Raw genomic sequence first — 16,055 nt, 5'->3', positions numbered from 1 at the left:
TTAGGGGGAGAAAGCACAGGAGAGAGCAGCATCCACCAGGCTGCTGGATCCCTCTGGCTGGGGTCCCTCCACAGCACAGGAGTGGGCAGGAGGACCTGTGGATAACCCTCCTGCACTGCACCTGAGAGTACAAGGAGGGATAATGCACCTGGGCTCTGGGGCCTCATCCTGGAAGGTGCCATCTCTGCCACCCCTCTGGAGGGAGGGGGACCAGCAGCCCTCTGGACGGGAGCCCCTCACCCCTGAGGTTGCTGCCGGAGCCCGGTGACCCTCAGGGCTCTCCCTCTTGGCCTTTGCACACAGGAAGATGTAAAGCTCCTTCCGACTGGGACCCCAAGCTGCAGTTTACCCCAAACCAGAGGAGTTACGCCTTGAACCAACTGGTGCAGCTGAGCTGTGCTGGGAAGTCTATGCCATCAGTCTCCCAGATCAGATGCATTTCCAGCGGGACCCACACCCTGTGGAATGAGACTGCCACCTGCAAGGGTAAGCACAGCCCTGCATCACCCTGACCTGGGGTCCTGACCTGCCATCAGACCCTCTGTGACATGGTCATGCTTCAGCCCCCACTGGGCGATAGTCTGGGAACAGGAGACCTGGATACTTTGGCTTTCCTCTGTGTCCTGGAAGTGATGGGGCTCTTTTTGTCCCAACACCCCGCTGTGAGTGCCTGCTGGGATCTGTGCTCCCTGGGAGGGGTCCAAAGGCAGGAACCCTTCCTGGCCAGCGTTTCCTGCCTCTACATGGAGAGCTGCACCTATGAAGCTGGAGGAGGAGGAATAGCTGCAGATGTTCAGCTTGAGGCTTTTGCACTTTACATTGCTTGTTTTCCTGGGAAGCTTCTCTGGGGTTTGGGTTATCTTTGGTGAGTTATCCTTGGTGTGGAATGTTATCACTGCTTCATGGCTCGCCTCAGCAGGAGGGACCCAAGAGAATGCAGGCTCAAACACCCCATGTGTGGGTGGAATCCAAGGAAGGCTTGAGAGTCCTGGAGATGTGGTGAGAATAAACCCTGTGCCCTTGAACAGTGCCTGGGAAGATGGTGGGAGTAAAGGGATTTTTGTGTGTGTCAGTGTGAACGGTCAGAGTGATAAGGAAGAGAGAGCTGTCCCAAGCCTCATTTCATCACTTCCCAGAAATACTCCTCACTCAGTTTTTTCCTCTGACAGAAATATGCCAAAGGCCTGCTTGGTGGGACCCCAGACTCCAGATGGCACCAGCCCGTGAGAGTTATACAAAGAATGAAGTAGTGACTCTGAGCTGCAACAATGATTCCCAGCCATCTTTCACCCACATCAAATGTGCAGAGAGGGTTCAGCCATGGAATTATTCTAGATCTCTAAATGCAGATGTGTGGCTGGGGAGGAAAAGCAGTGATGTCTGGATTCACATTGAGGGGAACATAGAGTGCATTGGTAAGCAGGGTGTCAGGAGGTGCTTCTTACAAAGCTCTGTGGTCAAATCCTGTCCCTTTCATCCATCTCTGAGCTTCCACCATCACCAGTGTGGCCAGAGATGCACTTCTGATGCTTTGTTGGGGACGGTGGGATCTCAGTACTTTTGATACCTGAGATAATTCCTCCAGTGAATTCTGGCACATCCTTGTCCACCACATGCCTGGATGGGTCCCAGCCCAGGCTGACACTCACCCACAAGGAGAGACTCATCCCAAAAAGCCTTGCCAAGGGGTCCCATCCTAGCAGATGGAGGTGTCACTTTTCCTCTCCTCCTCACATGCTGGTTCCCCCTCTCAACCCCTGCTGCATGCTGTCTTTGCAGACCCAGCTTTGGGGCTCAGGCTTTATGCCTTCTCAGGAGGAGTCAGGGTGTTGTCATCCTCCCTGAGGGACAAACAGGGCACCATGGCTAAATGCTGGTGCATCAGTCTCTGGGCAGGCTTTGTACACAGCATGAACCCCTTGTGGGTGCCCCTGGTCCCTGGCTCCAGCTCCTCTTGGCCTTTCCCAGGGGTCTGGGGGAAGAAGTGTGGGATCCTTCTCATTCTCATTCCCTTTCCAAGAATGTGGTGTGGAAGGGCTGCTCTATGCAGTGTCCTGGAGCTCTCTCCTTTGCCCTGCTGGGCCTGGGCAGGGGATGCCCTGCTCCATCCCCTGGCATGCCTGGTGGACCGACCCTCAGCCCTGCTAACATCTTCCCATCTTGTTGGTGCAGAGAAATGCCAGAAGCCTCAGTGGGACTCCAGGTTTATCTTTGACCAAGAACAGGAGACCTTCAACCCAAATGAAGTGGTGAATGTGAGATGTCCTGAGGGGCACAGGCCTCCACCCATGGAGATCAAGTGTGTGAAGCTGAAGCCAAGGAAAGGTTCCATGATTGGTCACAGTGGCTGGATAGTGAGGAATGGCACAGGCAGCTGGTACCCTATGGAGGAGAGCTTGACCTGTGTGGGTAAGTAAGCGAGACTGCCACTCTCCCAGTGCTCTCCCCAGGCATGGAGAGCAGGGCTGCATGCGTGCCACAGCATCAGTGCCCCATGCTCGGGATGGTCAGGGTGTGGCATGGGCATTGACTCCAGAGGAAATTGCTGGATGCATCCCAGGTTTGTGTGTCACTGCTGGCAGCTGGGGCACCCTGGACAGTGCTGAAGGGGACAAATCCTCTCCACTGGATATAAAGCACCAGACATCGTGCCCATGCCGGCCAGAGGGGTCTGCCTGGAGAAGGACAAGATAGCCCAGGAGCAGAAGGGCAGGGCCCTCCTCTGGCTGCTGAATTTGTTGGCTAAGTCATTGTTGGTAGGAAATGGACTAGTCACCAGATCAGTGGCTAGCCCCAGGGTGGTGGCAACTGCAGGGTGGGTACAAGTGCTTGTTCTTACCATCCCACAGTCACTGCAGCACCTAGAGCACCCCTGGGGATGGGCCAGGGCCAGAGGAAGGTGCAGGCAGCGCCTGAATGTAGTCTGGGAGAAGGCAAAATGTCCATGTCCACTCTGTGCTGGGGACAGGCTAGTGAGGGAACAGTGGGGGTGATGGAGTTTGGTGTCAAAGCTTGGAGGGAAAGGGAAGAGAGTGACCCTCTGGCAATATTCCCTTCACAGATGTCCTCCAGGTTGTTCCTGAGACCCTGAAGATTACCAGCACCAGCATCAAACTGAATTGGACCTGCATGCTCCCTGACACCTGCCAGAATATTCGAGCCAGGTGCCGGCTGGAGGGGCATTCTTCTCCTCCCTGTGAGGCTGAGGAGGTGAAGGGAGAGGAGATGTTACAAGGTCAAGAGGGAACTTTCACATGCCCACCTTTGCAGCCCTTCACTGTTTATAGTGTCACTATCTCCCAGCTGCCCAGCACAATCCTGTACACACGGTTCCTCAGGACAAAGGAATCAGGTATGTTTACATGAAATGGAAAGATGCCCTTCACCCTGAAACTCATCCAGACATCCTCTCTGTCCTGTCTGCTCTTGGGACTGGAGCTGCTTGGAACCTGTGGGGATGGGGGGAAGGGGCTGTGCAGGGCCCTGCAGCAGGGCGCAGTTTTTCCCTCATCACCACACCATTGCTGCTGCAGCAGCACATGCAGCCTTTTTGGGGGACAAATCCTTGCCAGCCCCATGCATGATCCTGTCCTCCTGTGCTTCCAGTGCCAGACGAACCAGAGAATCTGTCGCTGAATCCCACCTTGGGATCTCTCAGGTGGAAGGCGCTGCCCTCCTGCAAAGGGGAGATCATTGGATACCAGGTACCAGGGGACCACGGAGTGCCCAGAGATTACCTCAGCTTGCCAGGCATCTCCCCACCTGGAGCTCTGTGCAGGCAGCCTGAGGAGAGGTGTGAACCCTCCTTGACCAAGGCCTATAGGCTGTACACTGCTGATGTTTCTGGTGGGGCCAGGTCCCACCAACAGCAGGAGCCCCTCTCCACAGCTCCCGCCCAGTGCAGGAGCGGGATGTTGGTGCTACTCCCTGCCAGCTCACTGTCCTTCCTCCAGCTGAACATCACCACCATGAGAGCAGACGACGACAGCTTCCTCGAATTCAAGCAGGTGTTGGTGAACCAGTCGGTGACTGAGTACACCCCCCGCCAGACAGCTGGAAGAAAATACGTGGTGACTGTGCAGGGCCTCACAACAGCTGGTGCTGGGGCTGCATCAAGGCTGAAATTTCAATTTCAAGTCTTGGGTAATGGTTCTTCTGCCCTGGGTCTGGTTGGGGGGGCCTCCCTGGGAGTGAGTGCTGAGTCTGGAGCAGCTTCCAGACCCACATGTGCACCCCCCTCATCCCCACCAAGACAGAGGCAGGGAGAGTGTGAGCACCCTCCCTCAGCTCAGCAGTGGGTGTGAGGCTGGGTGAGTCCTGCTTTGCAAGGTTCCTAGAGAAGCTGCATGGCTTCAGCTCCTGTTTGGTCCTTTGATAGGAGACCTGCCCCCTGCATTTGGGTGCACGGGCAGCTCAAGGTCAGAGAGCACTAGGGCTGCAGAGCCAGGGTCTGTGAGTCCTCCTCCTGTGTGCAGGATGGTTGAGTAGGCTGCCAGACCCTCCAGCTGGGGACATGGGGCAAGTCCCTGTGCTCCAGAGCCTCCATCTGCCCTGCCCAAGCAGACATGGTGACAGGGGAAGACTATGCCTTGCTGCGCTTTAGTTGCAGGGCAGCCTCTGGGCCCATGGCCTGGGTCAGCGGTCACGGTAGTCGTGGTGGTGCTGGTGCTGGTCCCCTTGTCTGCAGGGATCCTGTGCTTTGTGCTGTCCAGGTGAGTTGGCAGGAGACTTGGAGTCTTGACTCTGCTTCAGGCCATGCTGTGCCATGGGCTGGGAGGGGATGGAGAGGGGGTCCCCAGCTGCTCATACCCTTCTCTGGGTGCAGAGGATGCAGATGGCTGGTTCTACCATATTTTGCCTCTAGGGCTCCTAGCAGGGGTTCATAAGTGTCTTCCCCAGGACTGGGACAAGGACCATGTGTACTAAGAGACCCTTTCCCCTTGTTGCTGTTGCTGCCACCACTGCTGTCCCCTGGGGTGGATGGGCAATGCCTGCCAACTCTGGAGAAACCCAGAGGGAGGGTTTGCAGAACCCTCCAAGCCTCTGCTGCTGGGTTCAGCAGGGTTGGGCCCACATCAGCCTCTCCCCTGACTCAGAGCTGCCCTTTGCCTTCCCAGGAAAAAGAAGGTCTTGCCCAGCAAAGTTGAGGAGGATGATTACACAGGTAGGACCCCATCACAGAGACAACTGTAGGGCTGGAGGTGAGAGGGGAGCAGGTCTATTTCAGGAGGGACTTGGCATTCTGAGGTGGCTGCAGACAGCCCAGCTGGCTCTGGCTGACGTGCCAGACCAGCATGTCCCACATCTGCTAATCTCAGCTGAGAGCCTGCTCCAGTACCTCTTCCAGCAGCTCCTGGCTGGGGTTCCCCTGTGGTGCTGATGAGGGTTGGGAGCTGCCCCTCGTGCTCACCTTGTCTGGGGTAGGCAGCACCTCTTCCCAGCCCTGCTGCCCTGATGGTGTGTGTCCCAGGGTGCCCTGGAGCCCCCAGTGATGCTGCCTGCCTCAAACTGCCCTGCTCCTTCTCCTTAGCCCCAGAGTCCTCAGGTTGTTTCTGCCATCTTGTGCCCCCAGAGCTCCAACCCTATGAGAACGTACATGAGGATAATTACTGCGTGATCAAGACTTTTCTGGCACAGAAGGATGCAGGTAGGAGATGGATTGCCCTGCCTGTGTTCCACACATGGCACACAGGGAGTGTGGACTGTCATCTGGGATGGGGTGCCTGAGCTCCCCATGCTGCTGAGTGCACACAGCAGCCTCTGTCCTGGTGCCCTTGGTCTCCACAGGTAAATGTGGTCACGCTGGAGAGCCAGTGCCCAAGCCCCTGCCTGTCATGGAGTCTTCAGGAGACAGTCAGAGCAGTGAGGGACAGAAGAAGCTGGGGCAGGCATCAGTGATGGTGGCCCTTCCCTTCTTGCAGCTTGCTCCTCCACCACTGCAGGCAGAACCATGAAGCTTGTCATGGGTTATTGCTCCCTCTCAAATTTTCTCCTTTATCAGGCTCCAGAATCCTCTGTCACAGCACAGGAGCAGCTCAAGGCCTGGGATGACCTGCTTGCACCAAAGAGGATGTGGTCTGGTAGTTCCCCAGTGCTCTGGCAGAGCCGCCTCACCAGTATCCTGGTGCCTGCAACTGTCCCCCAAGACTGGATCCCAACCCCTCTTTCCCCACTCTATATCCCTATATCCATCTAGACCCTGTCCTCTGCTTGAGTTTGGCCCAGCTGTGTTGCCCTGGAAGCTGTGTTGCTGTATCTGAACAACCAATAATAAACTGTTTTATTTCACAGGGGCTTTCTGGCCCACGACAGCTCCCACCTTGTTGTGGTTCCTCCTTGTCTTGTGTGTGAAAATCCTGGTCCCATGAATCTTCACAGAGGAGCTTGGAGTAGGCTTTTCCAGCCTTCAGCAGCCCTGAGGAAGCACACCTGAAGAGCTGCACGCTCTCAGTGCAATGCTTTGGGTTGCTGCTTTCCCTCCTCCCATCCTACATGGGGCATGTGGGCACGGTCTCCACTTGCCTAACTGGACCTCTGTGTTGGTCTGTGCCGCCCTCTGGGGGTGTAGGTGCTCATCTCCCATTTTGTGAGGTGCAGTTGACTGCCCTCTTGGGGCACCCACATCCTGCAGCCTTTGGGATCTGCTTGATCTTGGCTGCTGCTGCTGCCCCAGCATCACCTCCAACAACTGCTCTCTCTCCCACCCTGTGGGATGCTGGTGTCCAGTCCAGCCTGGTTGCTGAGGGACAGCCCAAAGGCTCTCCTTCGAGAGGGGCACAATGCTGGAAAATGGGGCAATCAACCACTCTCTTCTCCAGCTCCATGTGTTGCCTGGAATATTTCCTTCTCCTGTGCTTGAGCACAAAAGCTCACCTGAGTTCCCCGGACTTGGGTATGACAAGCTGGATGTGTGTTGGGCTTTTCAAAACCTTGAATACAGGGTGTCATGGTTTTTTGCTTCAGTGTTGTCTTTCTACCTGACCAAACCTGATGATATGAGTTGCAACCTAGAGGCTGAGGGACAGCGTGAAGGTTCTCCTTGAGGAGGAACACACCACCAGGAGATGACCTCTCTCTTCTCCAGCTTTTTCTTTAGCCTGGGATGACCTGCATGTGCTGGTAAAGACATGTTTTGACAGTCCTTCGTGTGAGCTGCCTGCCCATCATCACGGTACCCACAACTGGCCCCTGGGAACAAAGCATCTGCTTCCTATGGACTGTTGCTAGTGTGTGATCTTTGTGCCTGATGGAACTGCTCTTGATGGGTGTTGAGAAGAGGCAGGAAGAGCAGCTCAACCCTGTGTGGCTGCTGCTGGTTGAGAAAGGACAATGATCAGGGTTGGGATCGGGGAAAACAGTTGACACCTTCTGGATTGCCCTGCTTCCCACTCCATATCCCCGTACCCAGTCAGACACTGGGCTGTCAGCCTCATTAACTCCACCTGCTCTGTCTAGACAATCAATAAAAGCTTGTGTTTTGGAGTGGGCTACCTGCTGCCCCCCCCCAGCTCTTGCCTAGTCCCCTCATTGCCCTTGTGAGGTCCTGCTCCCCCTGAGGTGCTGAACTAACAGCACCTTCTTGAGGGGAGCCATGAGCAGGGCTGTTGTGGGCCTGCAGCTGTGGCTGACAGCACCACCAGGCCTTCCAGGACGTGTTGGGAAGATCTGACGCATTTGGATGGGATATGTGTCAGGAACCAGCGAATGGTGGTGCCCCCATTCCACTCATTCTCCATATGAGCATGTTCAGTGCGTGTGCCCCAGGCAAAGCTGGGGGACAAGGTCTTTGTGCCTCTGCAGGGCTCCATGTCTGATCACCCAGCCCTGTGGAATCTGAGACATGCCAGGCGGATGGGAGGTTCTAGAGGAAGAGAAAAGAAGTGGCTGCTGAGGAGCAAGGGGGATGGCTTAGTAGCCCTGAGGGTTTCCTCAAGCACTCAGCTCTCACTGTAGGGCAGGGTGGTTTGCATTCTTGAGGACAGAGGAGAGTGCTGCCAGGCTGAGGGGCCGCAGGAGGAGGAGGTAGCTGTGGATGGAGAAGCAGGGAAGGATGAGAGAGGGTGTCAGCTGAGTGTTTCTTACAGAAGGCCCATAGACTGTTTCAGATGTTGAGGTACTTGCAGTTCATGTCCCCATTCTGATCCCTGCTTCTGGCTAGCTCTTTATGTGCTTTCTCAGAGGTCCCCCATCTCCTGTGATCATAGACGGGAAGTGACTCATCATCACTCTAAAACCCACACAGTGTCGTTGGGAGGCACTTGGATATTGCCTAAGAAACAGTAACTGGGAAGGTTTTGGGGGGAACTCTGCGATCTTGGTAACAAGGTTTCTTCTGTTGAGTCCCAGAGCTTGGATGCTCCTAGGGTGTAAAAAGCAAAAGGCAGAAGTGCTGACAGTGATGGGAAGTTCCCTGCCCAAAGAGGAAGCCTCCTGCATCTCATGAGGAGCTATGTCTGTTTCCTTCCTGCGGTTGCAAGCCTTGCAGTCAGCTACGGATGCCTGAGCTCAGAGGCAGCAAGTGGGGCTGAGATTTCGGTCCTGCCTGGGGACTTCACGCCAGGATGGCCCTGCAGTTGCTGGCTATGAGGTTTCTTCTGACCCTTGTATCTCTGTTGTCAGCACAGGTCCAGGGAGAACTTGATCCCAAGGTCCAAGGAGTGTCCCAGGGAACAGGTAAGAAGCAGTTCCTTCTCTTCCCTGGGGAGATTTTGTTGCCTTTCCTCCTGCAAGTTGGACATGCATCTTCACGGCCTGCAGCACAGGGCTGGAGTCCCACTGTGTCAGCTGGGGTGCCTGCTGTCTCTGGGAGACCTCAGGGCAGGAGCTACAATACAGGGTGGGTTCACTGGGGATCTGTGGGAGAGACACGTTTGGACTGGATGGTAGGGGATGGATCATGCCCTGTGGCAAAACAGTTTCCCAGTCATTCCCTGGAGGCTGTGGACATGAATCAGGCATGAATTCACATATCATGAACCCAGGAAAGGGTCTTCAGGGAGCAGGGGCATCATTTTCTGTACACATCATCTCCCCAGCTGTGCCTGAAGGACGTTGTGCCTGCTGAGATCAGAGCAAGAGGGAACCTGCTGCTGCTTTGTCACCTGGGTGGGCCGGGTTGGAGTCGGTGGCTGGTGCCTGTGCATGGGGTGGGGCACAGCCATGTGCCAGTGGGACAGAGCTGTTGGTTGTGCTGCTCAGATGGGCATCTCTGGCCTTCTGCCATCAGGTTTGTTTGAGAGCAAAGCCTGACCAGGAGTGGCTTGTCACCAGCATTCGCCTCTGGGGCTGTTCAGAAGATGCTCTGAACTTTCTGACATCCCTTGTGTGCCACTCTGGGAGAAAGGAGATTGTATTTTAAGCACTTTCAGGCCTCACAGAGCCCCTTGCAGAGGCTCAAACAGGCAAGGGCTCCTTCCAAGGGCCAGCATTCTTGTCTGGAGGAATTGATGCCACAAAGGCTCTCCCTGCAGCATTTGACAAACCGCTGGGAAAAGCTGTGCCTGCTCAGCCTAAAGGATGGTGAATTTGGTGAGGAGAGGATATGAAGGAAGAGGGCTTGTGGCAGGAAAAGGGGCAGGAGCTGTGCTAAAGCAGGGGATGTGAATGGAGAAGGCCTTGCTCCTCCCCATGTCCCACTGCACAGTGGTGGGGGGCAGAAGGAGAGTAGCCAAAAGACTGAGTCAGAACAGGGAGCCCAGAAGTGTAACAGGGGCATCTCTGATCCCTGTGGTAGGGATGAGCCATGGCTGAAGAGACATACATCCCAGCAGGACAGGTGGTACCATCAAGTGCAGCTTGAGCTGGGATGGGTGACATGCCTGAAGGAGATATTGGAGGGAGTCTCCCAGTGCAGGGCTGATTGTCCTGGCAATCTCCTTCCTGTGGGCTATGGAGGAGGAAATAGAATGTCCCCAGATACGAGGCTGGATGGGGGAGGTTCATGGATGAGGGATCCTTCACACTTTACATGCACACGGAAAGCCCCCTCCCAACATCCTGAGGTGGATGTGTCACCTTGCCTCTCCCTTCAGGGGCTGGAGGGACAGCTGGGCATTTATCTCCCACCACACACCCATACCCCAGCACCCTCCAGCCCAACTAACACCCACTTTCACCTCTGCCAGAAACGTGCCAAAGGCCCCCTTGGGCCTCCATCTTCCAGCTGGCACCAGACCAGGAGAGCTACAGGAAGAACGAAGAAGTGATGCTGAGCTGCCCCCAAGGTTTCCAGCCATCCTTCACCCATGTCAAATGTTCGAGTGAAGTCCAGTCCTTCATTGACGGGAAACCTGTCTACAGAGAGGTTTGGCTTGGAAGACATACCAGAGGTGCCTGGATTCGCATTCGCTCCAGCATGGAGTGCCTTGGTAAGGCTGGGATGAAGAGCTCTCCTGGCTGCCCTGCCCTGCCCTTCCTGAGCAGGGAAGGCAGCTGTGTGGGCACAGCAGGTTTCTGGCTCTCTGCTGCCTGAGGAAATGGCACATGCTGCTGAAGGCAGTGTCAAGGCAGCCCCTGAGCCTGCCCTGAGTGCAGCCTGCAGTTCAGCCCTGGAGCTGTGGGCAATAAGGCTTCCTGAGGACTTCTGGTCAAGAGCAAAGCATGGGAGAGTGAGGAGTGGTGGAATTTGTGGTCAGCATGGCATCCCAGTGGGGGCGGGACTGGAGGGCTTTGCTGCCTGTGTCCTCTCAGACTGTGCAGCTGGGAGTACCACAGCTTCCTCTAGGCTCTGTGGCCTACAGGGTGTAGGCTGTAGGCTTGGCACCATGTCCTCACAGCTTGGCATGTTCCTGTCCTCTCTAAGGAAGAACAGAATGGCACTTGTTGGACTTGCTGGGACACACAGATACTTCAGTTTGGAATCAAGAGGGAAAATTGCCTTGACCAGTAATAGTCCACTCAGTCACTCCCATTCGTTCCTGTCCAGACTCCTCCTGCTGCCCTACCGGAGAGCTGGAGTGACCAGCTTCAGCCTCTTGCTTGCCCTCCCAGCAGGCTGGGTGGTGACAGGGCTGTCTGACTGCAGAATCCTTGCAAGGCTGGCAGGGGCAGGAAATACAGTGACTCTTTGTCAATCTTTCTTTCACAGAAGTGCTTCAGGTTGTCCCCGGCACCTTTGAGATCTCCAGCACCAGCATCAAACTGAACTGGACCTGCAGGTTCCCTGGTGCCTGCCAGGGCATGCGGGCCATGTGCCGCCTGGCAGTGCCTTCCTCCCCTCCCTGCAAGGCTGAGGAGGTGGAGGGAGAGGAGATGTTACATGGCCAGGAGGGAACATTCTCCTGCTCCCAGTTGCAGCCCTTCACTGACTACAGTGTCACCATCTTCTTGCACCCCAACACGACCCTTTTCTCATGGTTGTTCAGGACAGAGGAAACAGGTATGTGTACAGAAGTACTGGAGAAAAGGAACAGTCTGAGGCTGTGTCATGGGTAGGGGAAGTGGATAAATGTCCCCTTCATCTGTCAGCTCAGCCTGATCATCTGCTCCTTGCAGGGATCAAGGCTGTTTATATCCTGTGGGGCTCTGGGGAAGGGGCTCTGCAGAGCCCTGCAGCAGGGCACATCCCCTCCTTGCTGTCCCAGTCCACACCACACTGATGCTCTTCCCACTGCTGCAGCCTTTGCAGGGGACAAACCCTTGATATGGGGTCCCCATATCCTGTCCCCTGGACAGGAGCTGCCTGCACCCTGCTCTGGGCTCAGCCCCTGCTCATGGGCCCTGCGTGTGATCCTGTTCTCCTGTGCTTCCAGTGCCAGACAAACCAGAGGAACTGTGGTTGGATACCAGCAGAGGGTCCCTGAGGTGGAAGGAGCTGCCCTCCTGCAAAGGGGAGATCATTGGATACCAGGTACCAAGGGGCCACAGGCAGACCCTCATCTCATTGCCTGGAGTTCTGTGCAGGCAGATTGGGAAGGTGGGGAAGCGACCACTAGATTGAGCTGCAGGTCTCAGACAGTGAATATCTGGTTTTGAGAAGCACAAGTGTTTTCTATCTCATTCTCAACATCTTTGAAATGCCCACAGAGGTGGTGGGTGCTCCCTACCCTCTGGTCTGACTTCCTGGGTCTGTTCTGCTTCGGGCTTGGCAGACCTTTGTGGTGTGACACGTCTTCTGGGGTGGTATCCCAGGGTTTCCTGTGCCTCTTGCATGCTTGTTTCTGCTTCCTGCCACAGACAAACCTGTGGGTTGAGTAATCCTCTGAAAATCCCTCCTGAAAACCTCTCCTCCAGAGAGCTGCACTGTTCCTTTGAGTTCTCCTCAAGGCATGGCTAGAAGCATCTCATCTGTCTGTGGATTTAGGACACTTTCCACAGTGCAATCCTACTTTCTAACAGGGGGAGGGAGTTGCTGGTGAGATGCACCTCAGTGTGTCCCACGTCCTCTCAGGACGGGTATCTCCCTGGTTTGACAGGGACCTTGTAAGGTGTTTCTGAACTATTTCCTGGAGAAACAGTCAAAAAGGGCACTTGAAAATGTTGCTTGTGAGCCTGTTCTGCTGGTTCCCTGCTCCCAGACACCTTTGTTTGTGAAAAGAATATTTTTTCTGCTTTCGGTTGTCTCCTCTTTTGCATATGCCCAAGATGCATTTCCACAAAGGCAGCAAGTGAGAATGGGCATGGATCTCATGACAAATTCAGATGATGCATGGGCAAATGGGGAGCCTTCATCTGTATTACTTGGATGGAAGCTCTGTGCCGTCTACTTTTCATGTAGACAAAACTTCCAGAGTCCAACCTTGCACAGGAGGAAAGAGAAGCTCAGGGCTCTTCTTGTGGAGGATGTCAACACAGTGCCTGGGGTGTTGCAATACCATGGGGGTGACCTGGCCTTGGGCTCGGTACATGTATATACACCCCTTCAAATAAGAGCCTCCCTCTTCCTTCACAGAGACTTGATCCTTTGCTTATGGAGGCAGACACTTGGACATCCTGAGTGTTGGCTCCAAATTCCTCCTCTCCTCCTCTTCTCTGCTTTGAGGTCCACACATGGGGGCAAGGATCATGCTGGTTCCTCTCCAGAGCCTTCCACAGCTGGGGCAGGTTCAGAGAAGGGGAGGCTGACAGAGGTGCTTTGCTCTGCCTCGGGGAGCTGTGGGCAGGTTGGAGCTGCTGCCCTGCAGCTCTGTCTCCTCTCCCCAGCTGAACATCACGGCCAGGAGCACAGGGGATGGAGGCTTCCTGGAGATGGAGCGGCTGCAGGTGAACGGCTCCGTCACTGAGCACCGGCTGCCGGAGCACGGCCCTGGCAGCAGCTACGTGGTGTCGATTCAGGGACTGACGGCTGCCGGGGCCGGGGCTGCGTCGCTGTGGCAGTTTCAGAGCACAGGTAGGGCTCGCTGTGCCCCTGTCCGAGGAGCCTGGTCACACAGGAGCTGTGCTCTGCAGCCTGCACTGCCCGAGCCTGCCCCTGTTGAGCTGATGCTCATCTGCTCTTGCCCTCCAGACAACCAGCACCCGCTGGGCATCAGCTGCCGCAGCGTCCCTGACATCTCCCCATCCCAAGGGACGGCCGTGCTTCCCCTCCAACCCATCACCTCGGAGGGGGCCGGGTGAGTGCAGCCCCCACACTTCTGCCACCTCCACATGGGTCTCCCCACCGGCAGTGCTTGCCTGCAAATGCCCCTGCTCCACTCTCCCTGCTGTCCCCCCACCCCTCTCACTTTCGGCCCTGCAGGGAGCACCAGCTGGTCGTGGCCATGACACACAACAGCTCAGGGATTGAAAGCGCCTGCTTGGGGCAGCCACAGCCCTTCAGTGCCAGCCAGCAGCCCTTCAACACCACCCAGCAGCCCTTCAACACCACCCAGCAGCCCTTCAACACCACCCAGCAGCCCAGAACCTACGTGGCCGCTGTGCTCAACCTCACTGCCCCCATGGACTTCGTTTTGGGCAATGGCACCTGGGGGCAGGGCTACCACAACGCTGCCCTGCGCCCCGGCTGGGACTACACGGCCCTTCTGCGCCTCGTCCGCCGCTCACCGCAGGTACCCAGCGTGGGGCCTCCTGGTGTCTGGGGACACTGCTGGCCAGGGCTGGGCCCCTGGGTGGGTCTGGTCTGGCTGTGATGGCAGGCTCCTCTCCCATGCCCTGGCAGGACAGTGTCCCTGGAGTCCTCTCTCACATGAGTGGGAGACCTTTGCCCCCAGGATGGATAGTGGGGCAGAAGTGGCTTCAACTCTCTCTCCTATCTCCTCCAACAGTCAGAGAAGTTCTCCTGTGTCTGCTACAGCTTCTCTGTTGGTAAGTGTCTCTTTGCTTCTGGTGCCCGAGCTTCTCTCCCACATTTCCGTGGGTGGTCCCTGTGGAGAGGAGCTGGCCCAGTGCAGGAGCCTTTGTGTCTCATGCGGGACAGAGGACACTTTTTTTCCCTACACACGGGGCGATCCTCCATCACAGAAGAAACCTAAGACAAGACACACATCTACACCCTTTGCCAACATTGGGGCCATGGCCAGCATGAGGCCCAGACCGTGACACCCACTCCTGGCTGTGTGTTAGTTGCAGGGCAGGCTCCGGGCATGTGGCATTGGACTGTGATTGGGCTGGTTGTGCTGTTGGCACTCCTCCTTGTGACTGCAGTGATCCTGTGGCTCGTGCTCTCCAGGTGAGTAGGCAGGAGACAGGTTCAGCAGGGACATGGGCAATGCCAGCCTCTTACCCAGGACGCCTCTCTGCCTTTCCAGGAAAAAGAAGTATGTGCCCAACAAAGCTAAGGAGGATAACTAAAAAGGTAGGAAAATGCAATTTCACAGACAACCATCACAAAGGCGGCTACAGGGCTATGTGTTAGCTGGGGTGAGAGCAGAGATCTCCCAGGAGAACCTGAGCTTCAGGAGAATCATCTGCTCATACTCTCCACTGACACGTCTCCCCATTTGCTCTAGCTGAGGATGGTCAGGATGGTTCTGCCCACTAAGCCCCACATGACAGGCAGTGCTCCCAGCCTGGAGCAGGGACAGGAGTGAGCAAAGACAGGAATCCCAAAGAGTGGCTCATGGCTCAGTCCTTCAGGGGACCCATGTCTATGCCACCCCTCCCAGGGAAGAGATCTGCAGGGAATGGTCTCGGGAGGGTCAGGCTGAGAGACTGCTTCTCTCGCCAGGGCAGTGACAGGCACCTCAGAGGACCTAAGGTTGGGCACAGCTGGGATGAAAGGGCTGGGCTGTGGGAGATATTGCCCTATGCTCCAGCCTGTCTCTGACATTGGATGCCCTTGTTCTCCACAGGTAAAGGTGGTTAGGCTAGAGATCAGTCACTCCAGCCGCTGGCCAGGACCATGGAGACATTCAGAGCAGAGAAGGAGTGGAGAAAATGAGAAGGATGACCCCAGCTCAGTGCTGATGGCTGCTGTGTCCCCTTGGTCTCCTGTGACTGTGACAGCGTGGGAGTCCAATTCAATTCATCTAATTTAGCAGGGCAAGATGAAAACAGGAGACAAAGGAGGATTGTGAGCTTTTTCTTTCCTCAGCACCTTCACCTCCCAGCTTTTGCTTACTGCTTTTTTAAGGCCTTTGAATTTGACTTTCTGCAGTTCCTTTTTTCAGGTTTGCTTTCATTTTTGCTTTCCTGGAAGCAGGATTTGTATTTCAGATTTCCTAATCCCAGACTCACACAGGCTCAGGCTGATGGCATTCTCCTGTCATGCCCTGGGTTCCCAACTCTTCTCCTCCATCTCTGCTGATATTCAGCCAAACCCAGGGATTTTCTGGAACTTGGCCTGACTGGACTGCTCTGTGACTCTGCCTGCTCTGTCTGAATAACCAATAAAGGCTTGTGTTTTGAATGGGCTGCCTGTCCCACTACAGCTCCTGCCTGGTCCCCTCATTGCCCCTCTAGGGTCACATCTCCCTGCAGGGAGCTAACTGCACCTTGTTGAGGGGAGGGCTGCCGTGACCCCATATTCCCTAGTGGTGCTTGACAGCCTCCAGGGCTGTGCTGGACAGCTCTCACATGAGTTTACATCAGATGTGTGGTGGGAATCCATAAAGGATGATGTCCCTCGACACACATTTTGGGCAGGAGTGTGTTCTGTGCACATGCTGTGGCCAGAGCTG

General features: G+C 55.7%; 2 protein-coding genes across 2 annotated transcripts; both read left to right on the top strand.

The window, feature by feature from the left end:
- Window positions 1–664: 664 nt before the first annotated feature.
- On the top strand, window positions 665–4,484 carry LOC135407298 (uncharacterized). Its single transcript, XM_064642216.1, has 6 exons — window positions 665–1,415; window positions 2,173–2,409; window positions 3,062–3,352; window positions 3,607–3,704; window positions 3,954–4,190; window positions 4,476–4,484. Exons 1-6 carry the CDS (start codon window positions 1,211–1,213, stop codon window positions 4,482–4,484), a joined length of 1,077 nt encoding a protein of 358 aa, XP_064498286.1. The 5' UTR covers window positions 665–1,210.
- Window positions 4,485–8,189: 3,705 nt separating this feature from the next.
- LOC135407883 (uncharacterized) lies at window positions 8,190–15,805 on the top strand. The gene is made up of 11 exons (XM_064643303.1): window positions 8,190–8,673; window positions 10,125–10,367; window positions 11,087–11,377; window positions 11,751–11,848; window positions 13,141–13,327; window positions 13,445–13,550; window positions 13,676–13,985; window positions 14,202–14,241; window positions 14,500–14,605; window positions 14,685–14,731; window positions 15,228–15,805. Exons 1-10 carry the CDS (start codon window positions 8,562–8,564, stop codon window positions 14,725–14,727), a joined length of 1,536 nt encoding a protein of 511 aa, XP_064499373.1. The 5' UTR covers window positions 8,190–8,561; the 3' UTR covers window positions 14,728–14,731; window positions 15,228–15,805.
- Window positions 15,806–16,055: the final 250 nt, after the last annotated feature.

The sequence above is a fragment of the Pseudopipra pipra genome, chromosome Z (assembly GCF_036250125.1).
Source record: "Pseudopipra pipra isolate bDixPip1 chromosome Z, bDixPip1.hap1, whole genome shotgun sequence".
Lineage (NCBI taxonomy): Eukaryota > Metazoa > Chordata > Aves > Passeriformes > Pipridae > Pseudopipra > Pseudopipra pipra.
Note: the sequence above shows the minus strand (reverse complement) of the source record. Positions and strands in the feature narration are given on the sequence as shown.

Excerpts from the sequence above, each read along its gene's own strand:
- LOC135407298 (XM_064642216.1), top strand. The coding sequence starts at position 1,211 with ATGGCACCAGCCCGTGAGAGTTATACAAAGAATGAAGTAGTGACTCTG. Across the intron at positions 1,416-2,172 it reads GGGGAACATAGAGTGCATTG|AGAAATGCCAGAAGCCTCAG; the intron begins GTAAGCAGGGTG and ends TTGTTGGTGCAG. Across the intron at positions 3,353-3,606 it reads CCTCAGGACAAAGGAATCAG|TGCCAGACGAACCAGAGAAT; the intron begins GTATGTTTACAT and ends CTGTGCTTCCAG.
- LOC135407883 (XM_064643303.1), top strand. The coding sequence starts at position 8,562 with ATGGCCCTGCAGTTGCTGGCTATGAGGTTTCTTCTGACCCTTGTATCT. Across the intron at positions 8,674-10,124 it reads AGGAGTGTCCCAGGGAACAG|AAACGTGCCAAAGGCCCCCT; the intron begins GTAAGAAGCAGT and ends CACCTCTGCCAG. Across the intron at positions 13,986-14,201 it reads TCGTCCGCCGCTCACCGCAG|TCAGAGAAGTTCTCCTGTGT; the intron begins GTACCCAGCGTG and ends CTCCTCCAACAG.